The sequence below is a fragment of the Olea europaea genome, chromosome 14 (assembly GCF_002742605.1).
Source record: "Olea europaea var. sylvestris chromosome 14, O_europaea_v1, whole genome shotgun sequence".
Classification (NCBI taxonomy): domain Eukaryota; kingdom Viridiplantae; phylum Streptophyta; class Magnoliopsida; order Lamiales; family Oleaceae; genus Olea; species Olea europaea.
In genome coordinates, this window is record NC_036250.1 from 12,511,977 (window position 1) to 12,528,120 (window position 16,144).

Sequence of the window (16,144 nt, forward strand, 5' to 3'; positions counted from 1 at the left end):
GCGGGGGGGGGGGGGGGGGGGGGGGTTTAAAATGTGTAGACTAGATCAAATTGAATAGAGACGTTGGCCTAATACAAACTAAGTGAACACGAGTAATGCAATATAGAACAAGTCATATTTATGATTCCATGACCTTTGCCAAGCCTATGCTTCACCGAACCAACGTATTATATATATTTCGTTAGTTACGTTATTTTCTAAAAAGGAAAATGAAAAAAAGTTTAGAGAGGCTAAGATGGTCAATCTGTACAAGCCACGATCGTTGACAGTTCAACTCAACACAACGTGTAGCCATCGACCCAATACACTTTGATACCTCTAATCTAAAATAGCAACTGGGTTTTAATCGACTTCGTGATCCATTGTCAAAAACTCAGAAACCAATACATATAATATTTATAAAATCAATGAAAGTGACCGTAAAAACTCATAAAAAGGGGCAGTCCTTCCCCCAATTTTAGATCAAATTGTGATGCCAAGAAGAAAACAGACAGACTACAAAATAATTAAGCTCAACAAATGTGAACTAAATACATTAAACTACTAATTACCAGATCAAAAACACGTCTGTCCTTCAACCAAAATATATCTTAGCAAGCAACAAAATGTAAAACCTAATTAATGGCGCTCAACTCCATTAAAAAGGAAATTGAGGAGCCAATCCCAGCCAAGCCTCGCCTCTAACCGGCTTTGAAGAAGTTTGGTTGCTTGATTGGTATGGTGTTTTTGCAGCAATCCTGCTATGAAATACAAGAAATTTATCAAAATAAATCGTAGCCCAACTTACACTTGAACAGAAAATTGATCATTTCTTTTAAATTCATTAAATACAAGAAATTTACCGAAATCAATCTTAGCCCACCTTACAATTTCCCAAATTAATGACAATTTTCTCTCCTAGAAGATTGACTTTGCTTTTAAATTCATTAAACATAGATTCGTCTCAAAATTAGCTAGAAAAATACTCAACTAGGCGAGATATCAAGTAAGCTCATCTTTATGGATTAACCAATTCTTAAATGCAGAAGTTTCCTTGAATTCTTACCGGTTTTTCCTCTTCTCCAGGAATCGGGCCAGCGAATTTTTCCTTGCTATTGGTAAATCTGCAGGCCCAGAGAGATTAAATTAATAAAAACTACCAAAAAATTTTCGCTTATAAAGGCAAGTGTATAAAAATTAAAATGATAAGTGAATAGAGCTTACTTGAACCAAGGGGTGGCTGAGGGGGGTACTGAAGGCAGTCAAAACCGGGGACAGCAACTGAAATGTTGTTGGTGGTTGATTCAGCTGGACTTGGCACCATATAAGGCGGCGGAACGGCGGTGGTGGACTGGTTCTGTCCAGTGGCTATCATCATAATTTCATTTGCCTTGTCCACCGGAAAGTCATTAAACACATGTACTCGACCTGCGTAGAATATCACCATCTGTGCAGTTTCTGGCTCAGATCTATTTCGTACAGGTAAATCGAACTATTAGCCAAAAAATAAAGAAAAAACAAACGATAAACGAAACTTGAATTGGTCATCTGAAAAAACGAACCTAATAACAGCTTTATTCTGAGCTTCTTCTTTGCCAAAGGTGGAACCATAACCGCCGATATACTGAGGTAAATCGGGTAGGATTTGGGACGGAGAGCCCAATTTATCCATCGTCGACAATAAATTCATTGTCCCACTCGGAGCCCCTGTTTCAACCAAAATAACTCAGATTTTTTCTCTATGTTGTTCCAAAACCAGAAAATTTTACGAGAAAATGGAAATAATTTAAAACTAAATCTAAGCAACTCATACATCGAACTACTAAGAAAAGGGAAAGAAATTGAAAATACCATTGAATTCAAAATCTTGAGTCGTCAATCCAAGGCTACCGCTGCCAAAACCCTCGATTCCTCCCAAATAATGGCCGGAAAACATACCCGAAGCCCCTAATTCTGATGAACCCATTTATTCTCCGAAAACCAAATATAACATTCAAGATAAAATCAATTGTTCTACGATTTTAGTGATCTAAATGAATGGTCTGAGAGATTTTTTACATTTATAGGGTGATCTATAAAGTCTTATCATTTCTTCCGGTGATAATAAAGCACGAGGAATATATGAGAAATTAACAAACGTAGTGGTGTTTGCGGTTATTATTTTATCTTGAATTTCAAAATTATAGCTCCATTTAAATCACGTGTCTTTTAGATTTACCTTATAAGCTGCAGAAACGGCGTGTATTTTACGTATTCTTTGGTAAGTTGGACTTCGTCCTTATTTTATAATCCATTTACTTACGCCGTATGCCCCTTCTGACTCTCCCGTTAAGTTTTACCTCACGTCATGGTTAAAAAGACAATTTTAGCCCTTGAATTTCATCCTTAATGATTTGAATTGCTAAATTTTAATTTGGCTCAATTTGATCACTTTACTTTAGTTAAGGCCCCGTTTGATTTTTTGACTGTTATTTCAATATTTCAATAGTAATTTTTGACTTCTTTTCTCACATGTGGCCCCCACCTTTCTCCTAACAATCAAAAAATCAATTCTCAAAATCACTACCAAACAAGCTCTAAATGTGATGAAAATTGATCAATTAAATATCATTTTACAATGAATAATATTAATCTTAGTCACTCACTATAATATTCACATTACGTAGCATACATATGACAAGTAATTATATGATACATGAGTTAATAAAAAATTACTACATTAATATATCAAATAATCACTTGCAGTTGTGAATGCCACTTAGGACAATTGTCATAGCGAAAGATTGTGAATAACATTATTCTTTCACAATAGATCCATCACAATAACAAATGATTAATTATCATTATAATATATCATAATACCCCGTTTGGCCTCGATTAAATTATATTTCATTTTTCTCTATCATATTTTTAACTATACAATTTTTCATAAAATATTATTACACGTAAGTTGAAAATTTTTCCTTATTTCTCAACCACTCATTTTTTTTTAAAAACACTATTCCACTCATTTTCATTTCAAAAAATGAGGGCCAAATGATGGCTAAATGTATTACAATTATAAAATATAAATTTTTTAAAATATTTTAATTTAAGACATTGGTACAATGATTCGTCTCTGAGTACCATTTGACAATTACGTAGAATTAGTTACGATAAAATTGCTAACTAAATAATTTTATCAATGTGTGAGACATAGGTATAATCCAAAATAAAATGTATAAAAGATGAGTGGGCGAAGGAGGAAGATGAAAGTTGACGGCGTCAAGCTTAACGGTGCAAGAAAAACAGTACGGCCAAGATGGTGGGCCACCATACACGTTTTCGATCTTCGAAAATAAAGAACAAGGCAAGTTGAGCGTTTTGTCCGCCAACAAGAAACTAACACGTCGCCTAAAATCCGCGTGATTCTGGACTTCGTGGGTGCACATGCATAGTGTTGCTGCAGGACATTTTTTACTGCATCTTGTTACACGTGTCGGTCCTAACACGTGGCACCGATGGCCTTTGCTCTTATCATTAACGTGTAGAGTTTTTATTTAAAAGCAAATAAAAACAGAGAAAAAAGCCTCCACGAGAAATTGCAAGACTCCGGACTAAAAAAATAAAAAAAAGTTGAACTCCAACATTGAGGGCTCCACCATCCCGTTCTTAAAGCTTTGCAAGATTCCAGACTAAAAAAAAGGTTGAACTCCAACCTTAAGGGCCCCCACCCACCCTGCCCTGGGCCATCGTGGAGGAGGTAAATCGCAGGATGTGCCTCCCAGGAGCCAGGGTAGAGAGCATATGGATAGGCCAAGGCTGTTAACCTATATGGTAACTCCCGCTTGCAACAAAGTCAATTCTACCTTGCGGGGAATCGAACTCTGCACACTGTCGCGCTGAGCCCTATCCGCCCTCCCCTTTGCCACTGGGAGATATGCCCCTTTGCAAGACTCCAGACTAGTACACACTCAAAGTAGTCCAAAGGGAAAACGAATATTTTAGTTAAGGATGATAAAAATCGCGATTAATCGAACCGAATGAAATGAAAAGAAACTAAATCGATGGTGCAATGGACGGATATGATATTTGATTTTAATGACCCGATTTGGGACGGGACGGGGCGGGTATGGTATTTGCGCCATCGTCCCGCCCCGAGCCAATTACCCATTAAAATAATAATAATAATAATAATTGGATTTATTGTTTTATATCTGTTATTCATGTACTTTCTTTTATTGCTAATTTTTCTCTCTTTTTTGTTTGTAGAAAATTCTGCTCCTTCATCTTACTCCGAAACTTGTGCAAGGTTTGGTGACGAGGATGTTAATGAAGAGGTACATTTTTTTATTTAAATCTTCAGTTTAGACCATTATGGATTATTACTCTACTTACATTTCTTATATTCTATATAGAAATCAATTTTGAGTTTGACGTATGCTAGTAAGAGTTGTGAAAAAGAATGAAGATTGAATATAAATTGAGATTAAAGCTTTTGAGTTATTAAGTAAGAATCAAGTTCGACTGCACAAGAATCAGAGGACAAAGATATTGTTTAGTATTGTTATGTTGATAATATTTTTTGTTAAATTTGAATTTTGCATTTGGGAATTGGGATATTGTTTGCATTTTCATTTAGTAAGTATAGTCGATTACAGTGTTGGGAATGTCATGAATCTTACCGGAACAGGTAGTGCTGCCAGAATTTCCATTCGCAAGTTGGGTATTTTAGCTTACAATTTCCGACCAAATCTTTTGGCATGAAGGTTGGATGTTGAATAGAATGTGTAGAGAGGAGTGAGAGCTTTCCAATGATTTGGATAGTGGTTGCCTAGAGTTTTTGGTTTCCAAGGTGGCAGCCTCGTTTGGCGGTGGAGAAGACAGAAGTAGGGGAAGGAAAAAAAGAGAATGGAGAAAAAATTTGTTATATTTAATATTTTAATAATTTATTTTGACTCATTTGCACTTTTTAAAATATTTAGAAGTATGACTGTCCTTTATTTTTCTTTTCTTTCTTTGTTTTATTCAAATATAAGTATATATTGGCCATTTTTACGTTAAAAATTGATGAAAACAACATTTTCTACTATGAAAGGCAAAAATAAAAAGTAAAAATGCCAAAAATGAAAGGTATGAACTTTTTGATGAAAAATGCTACAAGTACATATTTTTTTAACAAATTTTATACTAGAAACATAGTTGTCTCATCGGGATTGGCTGCTGCCAAAAACTATTTTTTGCAACAGTAAATCGTAGGGAGACAGCTACACGTATAAAATTTGGTAAAAAAATTGTACCCATAGAATAATTCTTTTCACAATAACATTAAAAGGTAGAGATGTTTCGTGTTAATTCCCCAAATGAGTTTTATATTTTTTATATTTCATTGAATCTATTGTATGTGTTGGCACGTAGATACTACACATCCAAATAAATGTTGCTTGATTTTATTCTCGGAAAATTCTACTTGTACAAAATTATTACACATAATGGTGTTCATAATGTGACGTGACAATCATCCAGTTGTTGATGTGTAAGTGTGAGATTTGAATTAAAAGTTGGATCCAGTACCACGTGTAATTATAGACACCATTATGTAGATAATTATGTACATGTAGCACTTTTTTTTTATTCTCACTTAAATTGAAAATTTGCTTAGTGATCCCCGAAGAAAAGAAGTCAGCTTTGTTTAAAATAAGTCAAAACAACTCCTTCCTCATATCTAGCCTGCGTCCGATATCTTCCCTCATCTAAAAATCAATTGAGAAGGGTGCACAACTGTGTTTTGATTTTTTGATATTTGAAAACTTTAACGGTATTCAGTGTAGATTTTTTAAGACTCTCTAAAAGTATTGTTGTATTCAAGTCTCTGAAAGTCGTAATTTATTCAATTAAAACTTTTTATAAATCCCTATAACTATAAGTTTTGGGGTATTTAAATTTTAATGACTTATAAAAATTTTCATAAAAATCTTTGGAGTACTAATATAAAAGCAGAAATTATTCAAGTAAAATCTCGAATTTTGTGTCTCATTAATCACAAGATTTTGGAAGACTTTTCACAAAAAATAAAAAAAATTAAATTAAATTGGATTCTTATAATATTTTTTTCTGTTTTCATTTTTTTTTTTGTGAAAAATATCTATATATAATTAAATTATAATATGTTATATGACAAATTTATAATTAAATTTAAATATGTTGATTTTTTTTAAAGGTATATTATATTAATAATATTGAATATCAAATTCATTTTTGATCATATATATGTATTTTGATTATTATGTATTCAATTGAGTATTAAAATTTTACTGTTTAAAATAATTTTTCATTATATGAGGACGGGAAAGGGAAGGGAAATTGTGGAAACTACCATCTCATGTGTAAAAATTTCACATTATTGCATTAGATTTACGTGAATTCTATTTCAAATGAAAGTTTTCAAAAAGTCTTTTAAATTTTAGAAAAGTCTATTAAAAGTTTTAAAATGTAGATGCATAGAAGTCTACGAAAAATTTTCACTAATTCTATACAAATTTATGAAAGATTCACGAAATTCAGAGTAGTCATCACTTAGAAAAATCTATTAAAATTTTCAAAAGTCACAATTAAATACACCCTCTGAGTTTGATCGGACCTTGAAGCTCATCTTTTTATAAATACTTGCTTCGTCAATTTGGGAGACAACAAGGCCCCTTCCTAACTATTCCGAAAGATTAATGTAAATATTAAGATAAAAAAAAAAAACACGCTATAAATCATTCAAAAATAATGTATAAAAGTTTACAAGAAATCATAATTTTATTATTTTTCATTATATACTCTTTTTTAATACGGTATAATTCAATTTTTATAGTTCGATACATAAAAACCACACTGAATATGATTTTATGAATTTAGAGAGATGGTTAAAGTGAAGATGAACTTGGTGAGTTGATTAAAATTTTGTTAATTTTAAAGTTCAGTAAAAATAAATTTTAGCTTTCCACAGAAACTTAGTTAGGCATAGTTGGCGTAATTGCCACAATTTAGTTTTACGAAGATGATAGTGATGTTTGGGATCATACCACCCAAAAGGGTGCAGAAATTATTGGGATGTTACGAAAGGGAACATTACATAGTAGTTGGTTAAAATATGTGATTTTAAAATTAAGAAATAGATTTTAAAACTTCAAAAATCAAGTCATAATTAAATTCTTTTAATTAAATAAATAATTACAAATAATTTATTAATTAGATATTAAAGTCACAATATTATATAATTTATGGTCACGGTTATGTACTAATCACAATTACTAAACGTTTCGATCACAAGTCACAAATTTCAAGGTCACAACTTATTTATTGATCACAAATTATTAAATTAATAGATAATTATTATTTTTCAATCATAAAAAAAAATTATAGGTCACAATTTATTTCAATATAACAAATTATTGTTCACAAATTATTTTTTAATCACAGATTGTTAAATTAATTGATCACAACTTAACAAGTTGATTAATATTATTTATTGATCATAAATTAACCCAACTTATTGATTGCAATTACCTAAATGATTGATCACAAAACCACCACCATTTTCAACTATAATGCGACAATGAATTTTAAACTTATAATATTCTTAATCCAGATGTTGCTCTTCTAAAGCAACTTCAATCTCTCATTTCTTTGCTCTCCCAAGTAGATCTACCACCGTTGCCACTCATCAACCACCATATCCACCACATTTAAATTACCAAAACATAGACCTCATCTCAAATCTAAACAACTATCAAACTCAAATAACCCAGAAAATCCAAAAATCGAGATGCGACATCACTAAAGCGACGACACGATTGCTTGCGATTATCACAGCGTTGCATTACGACGTTGCTGTGCAATGGCATTCACATTGTCATAGTAGCATCGTGAGCACTATGTCGACGGTGACCATCTGATGGTGGTATAAAGATAAAGGAGGGGGAAATAATGAGGGTTTGAGAAGTGAAATGTGATGGGGTAGTGCATGGGATAGATTAATTTAATTTTATAATGTATTTTTAATATTGAATATATAAATTATTACCTGATTTTTGAATTTAAAAGTTAAAAAATAAATAAAATTGTATACATATAATTTCCAAGTTAAGAAATGAGCCAAATGCCATAGTTGAGAAATGCTTGTATTTTTTTGGGTGTGAATAATGAAATCTTCTTATTTTGTTCAAGTTTCAAAAATGAATAGGTCTTACCAAATTATTGATCTGAGTTCGAAGTTAAAATAATAATAAAAAGGGAAACCACTAACTGAAAGGTAAGTCAAGCTTCTAAGTTATGCTGACATGTTAAATCATACAAATAATTGCACACAATGTCTGGTTTAAATAAATAAATTTAAAAATGAAAATGCTTAGGGATGGCAAGGGGTGGGGCGGGCTCCCCCGCTGCCTCGCCCTACAGGGCAATTGCCCGCGCCGTCACCTATTTAAGGCAGGGCGCCTCGTTTACGTATACGTTTAGCATTTTTTTTTATTTTTAATGCCTCATTCATTAAAGAGAGACACTAATGTAGTTATTATTATTTTTAATTAATTTATTTGTTTTTAAAAGTTAAATTATTCGAATATATTTGGTAAACTAAGATTTTTATTATTTATCACATTCCTTAGATAATTTTAGTTGCCACTTCTATTAAAATTAATGAAATTTCGTAGAATTTTTTATTTAAAGTGTTGAATTTTTAAAAAAAATAAAATTAAAAGGACACGGCCCAGTTACCTGTACCCGCCTCGAGGCTGAATCCTCTGCTCCGTATCTAACCCGATTACCCAATTAAGCAAGTAATCCCCTTCCCATTTCGGGTCGGGGCGGGGCTCCACAGGTATCGGGTTTGACGGATTTTTTTGTCATCTCTAAAAATGCTATTTGTACGCTCCATGTATACATTAAGGTTGATATTGTATGAGGTGTAAAAATTTTGCCATGAATTATTTGAAGTGTTGTTGATATCAAGGGTAAAAAAGGGACACCTCACACATTGTAAAAAAAATTTCAAACTTAATGTGGATTGATTTCAAAGGCATGTTATGTATTAAAGTAATTGTGCACGATAATTTAATTGAAATACAATTCTAAATAGATTTTATAGGATATGAAATATAATTATTATTTATGATTAAAGTACATGATGTATACGGAATAATTAAATTTAATAAAATAAATATTCATTTTTTGAAAAATTTATTTTTAATCACACATTATCCAATAAAATAATTTTATATGTAAATCGAAAAATTTTCTTACTTTTTAACCAAACATTCTTAAAAAATACATTTTTTTTCCACAAATTAGGACTCAAACAAGAGCATAGTTTATACAAAAACACTTTTGCCCTTGTTTAGCACCCATTATTTTAAAATTATTTTTACTATAAGATTATTTTTAACCACACATTCACATAATAAAATATTTTGCACGCAAATCAAAAAAAAATTCCTACATTTTAACCACACATTCTCTTCAAAATAATATTCCAAATCCTTTATTTTTTTTAAATAATAGACACCAAATATGAGCTTATGTTTTGTCGAACATTCAATATGTTATTCACATTTCAAAATTCATTACTAAATAGTTAACAATTTTTCATTTATAGCTTATCTTGAAAAAAGTTCAACTCATAATATTCATGTTAAACAGATCCAATATATCGATAATCCAAGTAGGAGGAAATGTAAAGAGAAGTCATGTCAATCAATGAAATGTAAGATTGTTTACACGAAATTCTACAATATTAATACTAAAAAAATGAAGATAAAAACTTTGAAATGTTGCTCGCACTACCATTACGTTGAGTTAAGTGCCATATATGAATATGTTTTTAATGTATGTTTTTTTCTAAAGAAAGTCAAAATATCAACTTTCAATTGATTAAAGAATCTCCCCACAATATTAATGACGCCTAACTAATCAAATTATAATATAAATGAATCATAACTAATCAAACTATAATATTAATATAAATGAATCATAGTCCAAAGTATAATTAGTCAATACTTATGGCCAATAATTAAATTCACCACTTTATATGTTTCTTGTAAAGATATTAGAATTGTCCAAGAAGAACTTTAAATGGTACCAAAAACTTCAAGTTGTCATTGTTTTGGTAGGTTAGAGTGAATATTATTTAAATGTTATTAAAACATTAAGAATCCGATGACATTTCCTCGTAATATAAACATAGGTAGCTCTATTACAAGCATTCGGGAAAAAAATTTATATCACCACGAGAAAATTGAAAGCCTCACAAACTATAGTCTTGCACAAACTAGTCCGAATAAAGTGTTTCTAGGTTAATTTTAATTCTAGCGAAAAGAGATTATAATTTGTGTGTAAATTTGATATTTCTTTTTTTTTTTTTTAAATAAAACTTTGTAATATTTAATTTAATAATAGAAAAAAAAATCTTGGGATAGTTTGTAACTTGGGCACCAATAAGTCACTAAGTGTGTTAAAAAAAAAAAAAAAGTCAAAAATTACAGGCTCATTTAAGTTACTATTTGGTAGGGATTAAAATTTATTTTTTTAATAGATTTTGATAAAAGTTATTGAAATGCATAGTTGAAAAGTTATTGATCCAATAAAATATGTGATTAAAATTAATTGTTAATATTAATTTAGATTAAAATAAAGATTTTAATCAATACCAAATGTGGGCTTAATATATATTCACAATTTATATTTTATTTCAATTCGATCATCCTTTTATATAATTAATTATGACTAAGAAATTCAACATTCTATCAATAATTTTTGCCAACTAGAAAAACTTTTTGTTTTATCAAACAAGCATTGAGACACGTTTCATCATCCATGTCGAATTAACCCTTAGTTTAGATCATGGTCACGGTAAAAATGATGAAATTAAAAATAAATATAAGTTAAATTATTAAATTGAAGAGAATCGAAATCAGTAAAAAATTTCCATCAAATAAACGTATATTCAACTATTTCCTAAGATAGAATGAAAAAGAATAATGATAGATAATTCCAAAGAATTTTTCTATTTGTATACCGGGGTTGACTGACCCTCTCAACAGAGAGGAGCCCACAACGAATAAAAAAATCGTGAGCCCCCTCTTGTGAGAAGGTCGATACACTGAGGTGTCAAGGTTGACATGTAGACAAATTCGATTCCAAATCATGTGACTCTTTTAACTTGGAGTCCACCTTTTTGTGTCGGTACTAGAAACCAAAAATTAAAGAGTAAACAAAGGTTCTCATAGTCAAATTAATTTCTGAAAGATAAACAAAGGTTCAACTATTTATTTCATTAACGTTCTACCTTTAGAATTTTGGATTTTCACCCTCTTGAATTTTGGATTTTCACCCTCTTCATTTTCATGTTATTTGTTTTAAATTTTAGAGTTGAAGACTAATTTTAGCTTTGAATGTACATTTATTAAATTATCAATGTCATTAGATTGCAAGTATTTCAACTTATTAGTCATTTAAAATATAGTGCGTGGGAGATGCTCCAACCTCATCAAGAGAATAGGTTAATTTATTATAAGATAATTTGGCCCATGTTTGAAATAGAGTAATTTTAACCACACATATTTTATTATTTTTAATTAAAATTTACTAAAACGGTAATTAACACAAAACGTCCCTACCTTTCAAGCTTATTGTGAAAAACGTCCACATCTTTTATTTTTTGGTATTTTACCCCCTATTTTCACCTTTCTTTGTGCTAAACGTCATTTTTATCATTTTTGACGTAAAATGACCAAAATATCCTTCTATTTAAACCAAAAAGAGAGAGAGAGAGAGAGAAAAAAATTGCAACTATAAGTCCAAACTTTTCATGTGCAAATCAACCCAAAATTGAAAAAGAATCATCAAACCACCTTAAATCGACCACTATTTTGAAGCCAAAAAACTCCGGCCAACTACCACTAAAACCATCGGACCTCCATACCGTCGGTTAGCCTTCACTCCCTTCTATACATACCATCCAACATCCAATTACCATGCCAATGGATTTGGTAGAAATTGCAAGCAAAAATATCAAACTCACAAATGCAAATATGAGGCGGCACCACCTGTTCCAACAAGACTCATACCATTCCCAACATTTCAGTCGAATATAAACACCAAGATGTCCCTGTCCATGGTCCTCAAATGTCATTTAATTCATGCAATCAAACCAAACAAGTTGCAGATTTGAACACAGCCATTTTGTAATTTTCAGGTGAATTTTTCGACGCCAATGATGGGACCCATGATCGCGGACCACTACCTCAAGTACCTACTCCTCATGTCGCATCCAATGAGCATATGGGTCTTCTTCAATTTTGCTCGGACATGGCAATTCATTCAAAAAATTGAGAAAATGCATAAACCGTTTGATCCCATTTCAATTGGTGGTCCTCCACATCTACAGTCAACAAATTGCTCCAACTAGCATACAGTTCAAAGTGTAACGACTCCAGGTAGTGAATCAATTGCTGTGATTCACCATTCAAATGAAACAATTTAGGATTTTTGACTGAAAACAAGCTGCTTGCACAAAGGATAAAATTGGTTGATTTTGTTGATATAAATTTGTTGTTTGATTGATTTGTTTATGGAAAAGTCTTTGGGTTGATAAAAGTTGTTTGTGGTGTGAGCTCCAATATTTTCAAGCGATGGTTGTTGAGGTGGGGGTCGGTCATGGAATGGGAGTAGAGGTGAGCTGTGAAAGACCCTTTTTTTTTTTTTTCCAATTTTTGGCTGGTTTGCACATATGGAAAGTTTGGACTTATAGTTGCAAATTTTTTTTTTTTAAAATAGAATGGTATTTTAGTCATTTTACATCAAAAAATGGTAAAAAAAAAAAAAAAAAAAGGACTTTTAGCGTAAAGAAAGGTGGAAATAAGGGCAAAATGTCAAAAAATAAATAGTATAGACGTTTTTCACAATAAATTTGAAAGATAGGGACGTTTTACGTCAATTACCCTTACTAAAAATCTAATTTTTAAGGCTTGGTTTGTAAGAGACGTATTAGTGATGAATAATTATCAGTTGTTACTTTTAATAATTACAAATATAATGTTTAATTTGACAGGAAAAAAAGTTGGGATATTTTTTCATATGGGCATGACTACCACGTGGTATTCTTTTTTCAAATATTTAATTTCAGTGCTCCATATAGTGCGTAAGAAATAATTACAATAAATATCTCTTTCAATTTTTACTTTGGAAGTTTTTAAAATTGAACAAATAGTTTTAGGAAGTTATTTTGGTTGAATAAAAAAGAAAAAAATTACTTATAAATTAGTTTAATTTACTCGTTAGATGAATCGTACACAAAAGATGACATTTTAAGTCCCTGTTTGATAACCATTATTTTGAAAAAAAAAAAAAAAAAAAAGGAAGATATTTTGAATAATGAATTTTTGGAAAACATATAGTTAAAAAGTAGGAAAAAAATTTTGAATTTACGTACAAAATATTTTTTTGCGTAAATGTGATAAAAAAGAGTAATGCCACATATTTAAAAATGATTTAAATAAATAAATTTAAAAATGAAAATGCTTAGCGATGGCAACGGCGTGGGACGAGCTCCCCCGCTGCCTCGGCCCAACGGGCAATTGCCCGCCCCGTCACCTATTTAAGGTAGGAGTAGGGCGACTTGTTTACGTATTCGTTTATTTTTTTAATATTTATTTATTACCCAATTCATTAAATTAAGACACTAATATAGTTATTAATTTTTTTTAATTAATTTAATTGTTTCTAAAAGTTAAATTATTTGAATATATTTAGTAAATTAAGATTTTTATTATTTATCACATTCCTTAAATAATTTTAGTTGTCATCTTATATTAGAATTAATGAAATTTCATGGAATTATTCATTTAAAGTGTTGAATTCTTAAAAAATAATAATTAAAAGTTACCGGCATTCTCCTTGAGGCGGAATCCCCGCTACGTACCTAATCCGATTACCCAATTAAGCGGGTAATCCCCGCCCCTAACAGGTATCAAGTTTGACGAATAATTTGTCATCCCTAAAAATGCTATTTGTAAACTCCGTGCATACATTAAGGTTGATATTGTTTGAGGTGTAAAAATTTTGCCATGAATTATTTGAAGTGTTGTTGAAATCAAGGGTCAAAAAAGGGCCACCTCACACATTGTGAAAAAATTGTCAAACTTAGCCCCCACTTGTTTATCATTTTTAGAAGAATGAGAATGAAAAATATAGTCGTTACGAGCCCTACACAAAATATAGAAATTCAAATTTGGTGGCTTGATGTGATAGATAACGGTAATATTTTTCATTTTAATGGGGATAGAATGAGAACCAAACAGGAGCTTAATGTCACTGTCACGGGACTGATTTAAAAAGCATGTTATATATTAAAGTAACTGTGCATGATAATTTAATTGAAATATGATTCTAAATAGATTTTATAGGATATGAAATGTAATTATTATTCATGATTAAAGTACATGATATATACGGAATAATTAAATTTATTAGAATAAATATTCATCTTTTGAAAAATTTATTTTCAATCACACATTATCTAATAAAATAAGTTTACATGTAAATCGAAAATTTTTCTTACTTTTTAACCAAATATTCTTCAAAAATACATTTTTTTCCCACAAAATAGGACTCAAACAAGAGCATAGTTTATACAAAAACACTTTTGCCCTTGTTTGGCACCCATTATTTTAAACCTATTTTTACTACAAGATTATTTTCAACCACACATTTACATAATAAAATATTTTACACGTAAATCAAAATTTTTTCCTACATTTTTACCACACATTCTCCTAAAAATAATATTCAAAATCCTTTATTTTTTTAAATAATAGGCACCAAATATGAGCTTATGTTTTCTCTTGTAATATTGTGTTGATACGATGACACAAAAAATGAGAAGTTGCATATGAATTGGGGAACATAATCATATATATAATTTTCACATGTATTTCATCCATCATGACATACAATTTTAAAGGAATTTGGTCTCTAAACATATAATCTGATCCACGCTTTATTTAGATACCCTAGCCTAACAATTTAATTCTTTGTTAGATTATTTTAATTTTGAGCTTAACTTTAAAATATCCTTATACACAATTAATTACATATGTAGTGTCACATAATAAATTAAAAATTTTCCAACTAGTTTAACTCATAACATTCATGTTAAACAGATCCAATATATCGATAATCAAGTAGGAGGAAATGTAAAGAGAAGTCATGTCAATCAATGAAATGTAAGATTGTTTACACGAAATTCTACAATATTAATACTAAAAAAATGAAGATAAAAACTTTGAAATGTTGCTCGCACTACCATTACGTTGAGTTAAGTGCCATATATGAATATGTTTTTAATGTATGTTTTTTTCTAAAGAAAGTCAAAATATCAACTTTCAATTGATTAAAGAATCTCCCCACAATATTAATGACGCCTAACTAATCAAATTAGAATATAAATGAATCATAACTAATCAAACTATAATATTAACATAAATGAATCATAGTCCAAAGTATAATCGGTCAATAATTATGGCCAATTATTAAATTCGACGACTTTATATGTTTCTTGTAATGATATTAGAATTGTCCAAGAAGAACTTTAAATGGTACCAAAAACTTCAAGTTGTCATTGTTTTGGGAGGTTAGAATGAATATTATTTGAATGTTATTAAAACATTAAGAATTCGATGACATTTCCTCGTAATATAAACATAGGTAGCTCTATTACAAGCATTCGGGAAAAAAAAATATATCATCACGAGAAAATTGAAAGCCTCTCGAACTATAGTCTTGCACAAACTAGTCCGAATAAAGTGTTTCTGGGTTAATTTTAATTCTAGCGAAAAGAGATTATAATTTCTGCATAAATTTGATATATATATATATATTTTAAATAAAACTTCGTCATATTTAATTTAATATTAGAATAAAATTTTGGGATAATTTGTAACTTGGGCAATAATAAGTCACTAAGTGTGTTTAAAAAAATAAAAAATAATAAAAAAGGTCAAAAATTACAGGCTCATTTAAGTTACTATTTGGTAGGGATTAAAATTTATTTTTTTAATAGATTTTGATAAAAGTTGTTGAAATGCGTAGTTAAAAAGTTGTAGATCCAATAAAATATGCGATTAAAATTAATTGTTAACTTTCA

General features: G+C 30.2%; 1 protein-coding gene across 2 annotated transcripts; it reads right to left on the bottom strand.

Annotated features, from left to right (window-relative positions):
* Window positions 1-373: 373 nt before the first annotated feature.
* Window positions 374-2,146, bottom strand: LOC111409206 (protein TIFY 10b-like). 2 transcript variants are annotated; one of them, XM_023039203.1, is made up of 5 exons: window positions 1,831-2,089; window positions 1,542-1,686; window positions 1,204-1,448; window positions 1,046-1,103; window positions 374-737 (listed from the first exon to the last, which is right to left on the bottom strand). In XM_023039203.1, the coding sequence occupies exons 1-5, from the start codon at window positions 1,943-1,945 to the stop codon at window positions 638-640; spliced, it is 663 nt and encodes a 220-aa protein (XP_022894971.1). In that variant the 5' UTR covers window positions 1,946-2,089; the 3' UTR covers window positions 374-637. The 2 variants fall into 2 exon arrangements, with proteins under 2 accessions (XP_022894971.1, XP_022894970.1); XM_023039202.1 differs by having other exon boundaries at window positions 377-740; window positions 1,831-2,146.
* Between the last annotated feature and the right edge of the window lie 13,998 nt (window positions 2,147-16,144).